Source organism: Orbicella franksi, chromosome 13 (assembly GCF_964199315.1).
Source record: "Orbicella franksi chromosome 13, jaOrbFran1.1, whole genome shotgun sequence".
Lineage (NCBI taxonomy): Eukaryota > Metazoa > Cnidaria > Anthozoa > Scleractinia > Merulinidae > Orbicella > Orbicella franksi.
Window position 1 is genome coordinate 22,067,953 of NC_138157.1, and position 10,826 is coordinate 22,078,778.

General features: G+C 42.6%; 1 protein-coding gene across 1 annotated transcript in view; it reads right to left on the bottom strand.

The window, feature by feature from the left end:
- LOC145465854 (uncharacterized) overlaps nt 1–10,071 on the bottom strand; it is a 46,401-nt gene extending 36,330 nt beyond the window's left edge. The window contains exons 1-3 of the mRNA XM_081449610.1: nt 9,522–10,071; nt 9,365–9,398; nt 5,640–6,008 (exon numbers count right to left, since the gene is read on the bottom strand). Of these exons, the coding sequence (XP_081305736.1) occupies nt 5,640–6,008; nt 9,365–9,398; nt 9,522–9,575 (457 nt within the window). The 5' untranslated portion in view covers nt 9,576–10,071. The remainder of the gene's footprint in view (nt 1–5,639; nt 6,009–9,364; nt 9,399–9,521) is intronic.
- Between the last annotated feature and the right edge of the window lie 755 nt (nt 10,072–10,826).

Below are 10,826 nucleotides of genomic sequence, written 5' to 3' on the forward strand. Positions count from 1 at the left end.
ACCTTCCAGGCTTTCTTTTCTCCTCCTCAATACGATAGGTAACATCAGACAAGGCCTTTATGACCTTCCAGGGGCCACACCAAGGCTTAAAGAACTTCTTCCTCCTGACCCTGGTTCGGTTTCTGTACCACACCCGGTCTCCAGCATGGAGCCGCTGACCATAGCACTTGGTGTCATAATAGGCTTTCTGAGATTTCTGTGCTCGCTTAAGGTTTTCTCTCACTAGCTGCTCTGTTACCTCCACCTGAAGCTTCCGCTGAACAACATACTCCGGATATGTTTTCGCTGACCCGGGAAACGCCGAGGTCTCTAACTTAAGGGCAGCATCCAAAGGCAAGATGGCTTCTCTCCCAAACATTAGGCGATAGGGGATGAATCCCGTCGACGCATGGACGCTGGTATTATAGGCCAACAAGGCCTTTGGAACACAGTCTGCCCAATCGCGGCGATGACCGGATATTAGCTTAGACAAGATCTTTACGAGGGACTTGTTCAGCCTCTCCACCTGGCCATCTCCTTGGGGGTGGTACGGTGTTGTCCGTGTCTTAGCTGCCTCAATCAAGTCACACAGTCCTCGGAAGACTGCTCCGTCGACATTAGCACCCTGATCAGAGTGTAAGTTCTCAAAACATCCAAATCGGCAAATGTACTCATCCATCACCTTCTTTGCAAGCGTGACTGCTGACGTATTTCTCACCGGGAACGCTTGGGCGAATTTTGTAAAGTGGTCTGAGACCACAAGCAACCACCCATGGCCCGAGCTAGACCTTGATGTAGGACCAACAATGTCAATAGCTACTCTCTGCAGAGGATGGCCTGACTTCACACTGATCAAGGGAGCTTTGGGCACTTTAGGGGGGTCGTTGACTTCAGCACATGGTCCACACCTCTTGACATGGTTTTCAACATCCTCCCTCAAGCCATGCCAAAAGAATCTTTTCCGTACTCTCTCTATGGTTTTCGTCACACCAAGGTGGCCTGCAGAGGGAGCATCATGAAGGGCGTACAACACTTTCGGGACAAGACTTTCTGGCAAGCAAAGCTGCTGGTGGGTTTCTTGGCCCGTCTCTTCATCCTCCCAGCGCCTGAACACCAGACCACCCCTGACAAGTAGCCGGTTCCACTGTGACCAGTATGACAGCAGCTTGCGTCCACCTCCCTCAACGTCACGCCGGGGAGGCCTGACACCGACCTCAAGCCACTTCACGACTTGAGAAAGGACCTCATCTTGACTCTGAGCCACTTGAATGCTCTCACTAGAAAGGGGATCCACGCTCACAGACTGGACCCACGCAACATCGCTCCCCACTTCAGGGTGCACCATTTCTTGCTCGGCCCAGGGGAGACGGGACAGACCATCAGCATTGTTATGCGAACTACCAGGGCGATGCTTCACTTCAAAGTCAAAGTCACTCAACCGTTCAAGCCACCTAGCCACCTGGCCCTTAGGATTCGTAAAGTTCCTTAGCCACTGTAAGGCATTATGATCAGTTCTGGCGAGAAAGCGCCTCCCATAGAGATATGTTTCAAAGTGTTCCGAGCCCCACACAAGGGCCAAAAGTTCCTTCCGGGTAGTACTGTAATTTCTTTCTGCCTTTGTTAGCGCACGCGCAGCAAAGGCTATCACACGCTCTTGTCCACCTTGAACCTGTGATAACACCGCCCCCAACCCACTGTCACAGGCATCGGTGTCCAGGATAAACGGCACATCCAATTGTGGGAAAGCAAGTATTGGGGCATTTGTCAAGTGGCGTTTAATGGACAAAACGGCTTCCTGGCATTCGGCTGACCACGTGAAATTATCTCCCTTCTGTTCTGCTCTGTACAGCGGGCACGCAACCTGGGCATAGCTAGGCACAAACTGTCGGTAGTATCCAGCTGTGCCCAAGAATGCTTTCAACTGGCGGGGATCTGAAGGTACAGGCCACTCTTTTACTACACGTATTTTCTCTGGGTCAGTAGATATACCATCCCGAGTCACGACGTGACCTAGCACAACCACCCGATCAGACAACAGCTTGCATTTCTTAGGATTAATCTTCAAGCCAGCTTCTGTCAAGTGGGACAGAACAAGTGCGAGTCTCTCCCTGTGTTCCTCCAGTGTTCGACCAAAGACTATGATGTCATCTAGATAAACAAGACAGTCTGACCAGCACAAACCCTTGAGGACAATGTGCATAGCCCGCTTGAAACAAGCCGGTGCATTTGTAAGACCAAAACTCAATCGACAGAACTGGTAAAGGCCATCCGGGGTCGCAAAAGCTGTTTTCTCACGGTCTTCCACGTCAACGCCTATTTGCCAGTACCCTCTTAGCAGATCAAGGTGGGAGAACCACTGCGCTCCCGCCAAGCTCTCCAATACATCGTCACACCGAGGAAGCGGATACAGGTCGCGTTTGGTTACAGAATTTAGAGCACGGTAATCCACACAAAAACGCTGGCTGCCGTCAGGCTTGGCTACCAACACAACTGGAGAGGACCATGGAGATTCGGAAGGCTCTATTATCCCAGCCTCCAGCATCTCGTCGACGTGTCGACGCATTTCTTCTCTCTTGTGAAAAGGGACTCTACGGGGTGGCACCTGGATTGGTTGTGCGGAACCTGTGTCAATGGTGTGCTGCACTCCCTTTGTAGTACCTAAATCCATCGGTCCTCTCGAGACACAGTTAGCATGGGTGGCCAGTACTTCGTAATACCGGCGTTTTTCCTCCCCAGGTACTGACTCACAGTTGATTGGGAATAGTTCTTCCATTGACTTGCAGCAGCTTTCAAAGTCTTCCATGTGTACTGTACTGCACCATTTAACTCCAGGTAGAACACTCGCATCTTTCTCAGAGGAAACTGAAGAGACAATTTTGTAGCCCATACTTGTACGGCCCTCTTTGGACGACTCCCACTCACTCTCCAATGGGTGGAGACTTCCTATGTTACTGCACCTGTAGACCCTTATTAGCTGGTTGGATGGATTGAAAACTCGAACCGGGACTCGGCCACCCTTGATGGTTACTGCGGTTCGAAATGCTCCAGCTGCATATCGTTCTGTGAACTTGTCTGAGGGTTCCAACACACCCACTAACTCATCTAAGCCATTTGCTTCCTGTACCTGACAAGGTATGTCTGCAACCATGTTTGGTAACAACGTTATGGTTTCGGCCACTGTGATTCTGCAAACCTTGTCAAGATGCCCAAAGACCATCTTGCTGGGTCCTTCCTTAGTATTGACAGTCTCAGTGACACGATGATACAGTATGTCACTGACAATTGCAACCTGAGCACCAGTGTCCAATAAAGCTCGACATCTGACACCATTTACTTCGCAGTCCAGAAATGCACCTTGAGAGGGTCCGGACGGGGTCACTTCTGGTTGCGCCCCGCCCTTCTCAAGTTTCCCTGAAATGGAATGCTCTGCGATGGGCAATCACGGATGAAGTGAGTCAAGCTGCCACACTTAAAACATGCTCTGGGGCCTTGTCTAGATTCCACACCTTCACGCCTCCCTGCACTTGATTCTTGTCCCGCATGAGGAATATTTTTCAGTTTCTGTAGAATTTCAGCTTGCTGTTGAAAGAGCTCTCTTGCCCATGGTGGGGGCTCTTGAGTCCCCTGTTGAGAACCAGGACCAAAACTTGTCTGAAAGGTGCTGTAACTGGCTGAAGAGGCACCATCTTCTTCTCCTGAGCTTGTGGTAAGCACTCGGGCACTTCCTTTTTCCAGGACTTTCTGATTAGATTCATAGCGCTGTGCAGCAGCCAAGGCCTCATCCAAGGAATTGGGGCCCAGGTCCAAAACTTTTTCACGCAAGCCTATTGGCGTAAGTGCACCCACAAAAAAATCTCTGGCGGTACGATTTAAAATTTCTGGGGGGTCATCCGGGTAAGCTAGCTCCACGAGACGAGAAATATCACATCTCAACTTGTGCAAATCCTCGTTGGCTTGTCTCGACTTGGCCCGTAAGGTAGAAATATGCACTTGACGAGATTCCTTGGGATGAAAGCGATCTGTCAGGGCCCGCTCGACTGTCACCCCCGTGCTGGTTTGACCCGTCGGTAAACTGTAATACGTTTGTTCGGCAAGACCCTTCAAATACGCCGGCAATATCTGACATTGCAGTTCCTAATTCCATTTGTTAAGTGCCGCAATACTTTTAAATTTCCTCAGCCAAGCCAGCCAATTTTCCCCCGGACCAGCCGAGAAACTTTCAGGCTTGATTCGAAGTGCACTGTGTACATCGGGCGAGCTGGCTGAGCTGGACGAGCTGGCCGAAGCAGATGCTGAACTCTCGCTTTTCGTGGCAAGTTTCGCTTCCATTTGGGCTAGTTTCGCCTCCAACGCTTTGACAGTTTCTTCCATGGTCTTTCCTTTCACAAAAAAAGATCCCACCGCTGCCACCAAATGTAACGTGAACGAAAAGGAAAGCTGTTTGCCTTCACAACACAACACCGAAGCACACACGCTTCGTTCACACACACGCACGCACGGCGCAAGCGCGGCGAGTCATTAGGGCTCAGGCCCCACGCTACAGAAACACGCTAATTGTAAACAGATATAAATATACCGCCTCTTATACCTGATGAGGATAAAAACACGTCACATGAAGACGATCTATTGAATTAGAAGTCTTAGAAAAATACATACCTGTAAATATTTCCGAAATCCCGGTGGCGATAGTATCAAACATCTATCAAACAGCTAACTGTCAAAACGAAGTGCAAGCCTTGGCCTTGCTTGCATGGTCATGAAGCTGATCTTCATAACTATAGCTTGGAATTTTGGCTTCTTATAATACTCAAGTAGTCATTTCCGAGGAATTAAAGCCAAAATATGACCAAGGAAAATTACAAAATAAATTTGTTCAAATTTCCAGTGCTACACACTAGGTGTTTTACAGAGTGATGAAGCGTTGTAGGCTTGTGGGTCTACTCAGGTGACAGGTTCTTCTGTAATAGTTGCATCATGGTTAGATTCAGTTTTAGTTTAAAACTTTAGACGAGTGGCGTTAATGGCTGATAAAATGTGATTTAACTATAACACTGAAATATCAATGTTTAACAAAGGAGGATGTGTAGCGTATGTTGCACTTATCATAATTTTGCTGAGAATTGCAAAGAAATGCAAGCCAAGTCGTGTTTTGATGATTGAGTGGTGATATTCATAACATCGTAGTTAGCAACAAAATTTAGTCGAAAGTATGAAAAAAAAAAGCAAGTTGTAAGCCATTATAATTATAAGATGGCTTTAATAAAAACATCGGTATTCAAGTACGCCAATTCCCTATCCACACCTTCCCACCATCCATGCCATTCCTTACTTTTAGTTGGGATCATTTGCGGTCCCTATCGGGGATCATTTCCCGTACGGGATCATTTGCGGTCCAATTTGGGGATCATTTGCGGTCCGGGATCATTTGCGGACCCGTACAGTTCTCTGTTGTGATTAGACGGATAGTAGCTAGATAGTAATCATTGCGTTAATTTGATCAAAAATATAAAATGGCAAGCTAGCTACTGTTATTCCTAAAAGGAGGTCAGGAAGGTGTTGTTAAAACACCATAAAGCATCCTATAAATGTCATGAACAGATATTACATCCAAAAGAGAAACAACTGAAAGAGAAAACAAGATATCAGAATGCTGCCCTTACCTTGATATACTGTTTGTGAATCCAAGGAAGGACCAACTAACGTTCCCGCTGCTGACTGTGTGAATCCACCAAGACATGTTGTATTGAGCCGCGTCTCCCCGCAAGTCATGTTGATGTCAGTTTGTATCTCAATGCTCCCGTTCAGACTTGTTATACTAAGAGCATACTCCCCTACTACTTTGACTATTGAACCACTCTTGAACACAATGTCACCAGTGAATGTCATGACGGCAACGGGAAAAGTGTAATTTGAGGAGCTTCTGTTTTGATGTGATACGTTGTAATTGCAACTCAGCGGTGAACAGCTAACGGACGGAGCAGTCGTGTTGATCTCAAGCACTTCACTACTGTTAAGTGTAAGACCACCATCTAAAACGAAACGAAGAATCTGAGCTAGGAGAACATTAAACTTCGTCTTAGGATATAGAAAAACAAATAAAGCTTTTCACACTTGACAAAAATATTAAAAAACGGGTTCCTTTGTTCTTTGTTATTCAAATTGAGTTGCGGTGTTGAGATCAGTATTGAACGGTAATTAAAAACCTCTGAAATGAGCTTTTAACTCTACTAACTACGAGTAAGTACTTTGTCAAAATGTTTCTTTTACAAGGAGGTTAGCAATTGAAATTTTTGTACATTGTTTTTTTGACGAAAGAATGCGGGTTCTTCATATTAACAAGGTATTTCGCATTTTTACACTAAAAATTCTACTCTTTCGAAATCTTGTACATTAAATGAAGGACTTAATCTTATAGTAACCAAAAATGGAGACAAGTGTTCCGATGTTCATAGTTCAAATGTCCTCACTGTATGAGGGGAACATCATGGCTGTTCTGTTTAGATAGATGAGATAAATGAATTTCAAAGATTGCTCCAAACATTTCTTCCGTATTTTAGTGCGCACTCTCCACTTTCTGAAGCACAATTTAGGCATCGTTGAAAACATAACATTAAAAACAAGACGCTTTAGGAAGCGTAACTGGGTTGCATTTATGATAAGTAAATATTTCAGAATTGGAAAAAGGAAATGGTAAATTGTATATGCTGCATGGAAACCTAGATATTACAATGGTATATCTTAGGTTCACTTAAATAATGTTATACATAGTGAAATTTCTGCAAAATAGAAGACAGAAAAAATATGAACTGAGAATCAAGGAAAAGCTGAAGGTTTTGTCAATGTTGATGTGTTAAATTCAAGCAGTTACCTTTCTCATTGATGTACTTGTTGTTTAGACAAAATTACTGCCTCCATTGCAAATGTGGAATTTTAAGGCGTATAACGATTTTACATAAAAGAGTCTGCATACGAGTCAAGCGGCCCATCAGGACTGTGGTTATTTCTGGTTTACTTCTGTAGAATGAAACCAGGAGTATTTCTACTCCGTTCCTCCCCCCGTCTCCTCGCTCCCACCACCACCAGCAGTAAATTTTGCACTTAAGCCGGCTAACAGCAACATATTTAGAAGAAATAAACTGATCATATCGAGTTCTCAATTGTTTTTCTGATTCTTTATTTAACTTTCCTCAGTAAGAGACAACTGTGCACCTTTCTTCGCACTGTCATCGCCACTGACCATATTGTTACTCACTTTGAATAAAACATGAGTGTCAATTCCTTTGCTAAGTTCCACAACTATGACTGTAAACAGTGCACTAAATTATACTAGACTTCGAACAAGTTCAAAATACAACCAACAAAATTCATAATTACGTGCAATGAACAAATTACCAGGGAAAACATTTAAAATATAATCTAAGTTCAACTGAGTGTTCCTGCATCATGGCTCCAATGATTTCCTTTATGTTATCTGGTTTCAGTTTCTTCAGGAAGGTATCGTTGCTTATATCAGGCATTGGATTGAAATAATCACTGTACCTCTCCGATTGCACATTTCTTAAATTCATCTGTGTAGCGAAATAGCCGCAGATAAAATGCACTAACTTAAGTCACTGGAAAGATTTCACTCTAAAGGTTTCCAATATAAACTCTTCCAGTCGACCAACAGTACTGGATAACAGTCGAAATAAGTTCACTCTGAATGCACTTGTTTCACTGGTAAGTCAACCTGACGTTTCCACTCTACTCTGGCAGCACAAACAGTCTTCTGATCGACCAAGAATAGATTCTTCTGTCGTTCGAAAGGCGCGAGGGAAACAAAGCACACACAATGTCATCTGGGTAGCGATTGCGCAATTTAGCCATTTTTCGACGTAGGAGACAGCCCCGTTCGCATTTTATGACTGGGTTCGCCCACGGCAACACAGTAATGACTGTACCAAAGTAAAGTGAAGTGAAAGGTCTTCACTCTTTATTTTGCAGGAATCTGTTTCGTTCTATCTACATAAGTGCTTTTCGGTAATTTAAAATTTGCTATTGCCGTAACATAAGGCGTAAAGAGGGCGAGGAAATCTATAATGCATTATTTTTGTCTGCTGTCTGAAAATTTTTTTAATTACCGCCTACTGTTAAAGAAAGTTCAGGGGGCTAGAATTTCTCTTCATTGTTTTATCTTGTCAATGTATACAGCTGAATGCCAAAATTTTGGCGCTGAAGTTATTTAAACTGATCTAGAAAGAAATGGTGTTTCAATTATTACTGACTCACGGTGAGAAGAAAAAAAATCCCCAGTTTTAAGCACTTCACTTTCTTAATAAAACAACATGGTTACCTGCTTGAATTGAATATGGACTCACTCCAAGTAATTTCGCAATACTTGAGTTTGTCTTATTGAGGATGTCAGTCAAAAGTAAGTCAGGTTTTAAAAATTTCATAAAATGCACGCTTTGTAGTATTAGCAAGAAAAAGTTGTCCTAACGGGTTGTGTTTTGACCAACGGGGCAAAATCAATTTCAAAACGTACAAAGAGGCAAAATTTTAAACAGGTCAACAAGGCAGACAGATAGCTAGAAAGTAAAAAACCAATTCTAAGAGCGAATGATCGGCAAGATTTCCGCAATAAAATGCCATGTGGATTGATCTGCTCTAATCCACCAGATTGTCAAAGGAAAACGGAATTAAAGTCAGGACATGAATAAGCCATACCTCTATCTTAATACTGCATATGGGGACGCTACTAATTATTATGTGCGTTTTGCTGACATGTATTTTCCGCTTCAAAAGTGCTGAGAACAACATTGCCAACAGTGTCCAACGAGGGATCGTTGTTTGCAATGATAACTCCTGTTTAGAGTCTGTCATATTGTTCTAGCCGTAACCATGAGATCGAATACAGCACGTTTCATGAAAAAGTTGACATTTCATCAGTACCACCTGTGGTATTAACTAAAGTCTTCTCTCACTGACGCTTCTCAGTTCGCAAATAAACGAAATGTATAATATTTTCAGTGATAAATGGGTTTTGCCTTTTTTAAAATTATTTTCGTGGTACGTATTCATTGAACTTGTTTTAGCAAATATCAAACAAGATCTATGATTCAGCTCTTACAAGCTGCAAGGAGGACAATGTCTCATCTACATGTACGAAGCGTTGATGATTATTCCCTTTTCACTTGTTTGAGGTTTCGTCAATAAATGAATAGCCTACGCTTATAAGAATCAACGAATCGCCGGAATACCCAACCTAGGCACAAGACGCGCAGAAGGGCAAGGATATCAACGATTCCACACTGAGAATACCCTTTACTTAATAATCTCATCGAGCATTAAAGTCCACAATATTGCAAAACCTAACCTTCTATACTGAATAAAGATGAATACTTACTGTTTATGGTTGCATTAACACCATAGAGGAAATCCTGCGAAAGCCGAAAAAACAATACGTGACTTAGGAATTGCTATTTCAATTATCACTCCATCCGTACGTACCAAACAAAACTTGCGAGCAACAGTACCAAGTGTTTAGAAGGCCGCACACTAACCTGGATAACGGTGTAGAACACTGCACAAGACAACAACGTCAGTCCCAGCTTCATTTTAACGCTTTGATTTGCCAAAAAAATCCGAACAAAGAAGAGAAACTTGGCTATACCGCGCAAAAGCGGGGTGTTAAATTAATAGTTAGCGCTTCCCATTAGCAAATATAATACTTTTACCACCGAGCATTTAGAGATCTCATGTGAGACACAAGATAAACATATTGCACCTGCCTAAAATTGTTTTGTAAATTTCCAATTCCAAAATGCAAACAAAATGACATAAAACTGTCCAAGGAAGAAAATCCCCAAGTCTAGCTTTTTTCCCCAAACGAAGTTCTGGAATCGTCTGAGAGGAAAATTTTTGGCGGCTTTAAAAGTTCAATATGACACAATTATTTTAACGGCACTGGAAGAAAAAGTTAAGAGGATTCTAACTCGTGACGCAAAGTGTTATTGGTAAAACTAAATTTCATTGGTTATGAGAGCAAAATTATCTGTCAAATGTGTTTCCATTGTCAATAGACTATTTAGCATAATTTCACCTAATCAAGAATCCTGCCTTCATATGCAAATTTTCTCTTTAACAAACTACATATTGGCCAAAGTCCCATTTTAAGGGCTGACAAATACTGCCTGATAAGCTTCGCATGGTACTGCACAGTTTAATAAATCCAATTTGTCCTAGTGAAACACAATACCATTTCTCCAATTCCGCATCATTTCACGATTGTAAGTCTTTTTGGTCTGATGATAATCTGTTTTTGCTTGCGGAAGTTTGTGTTTGATATGAGCAAAAATGCCGAGAACTGTCCAAATCCTGTGTAAACACCTTCACTCCGCTGCCTGTATGCAAAGACGAAACGATATCTTGACCGCAGTGTTTTAGAAATTGACACTACAATATTTTCCTTGTAGTGTTCAAGTCATTAGTCGGCTGAAACTCTCGAGGAGTTGAAAAATAGACCTTTTTCGTATCCCGGATACTAAACGTATTACAAATGTTTAGTTTTTATGCAAATCACTCGTAGTAAGTAGAGTCCTTTTTATGACAAATGAAACTTGTCTTCGTTAATAAAACAGGTTTTCATTTCAAACGGAACTTGGCAGATAGGCTAATGATTGGATATGCGACATTCAGTCTTTTTTTAACCTGGACCAACCCCTTTTTTTATTAAATTTTGAGGCGACAGGGATATGAAAATGAATTTGAATAATATAAACAAGAATGAACAATGACTTCTGGTTTTAAGAATTTTCAATATGGATGTATAAAAAGTGTTTAATCCTGTGGTTTAAACATTTCATTTA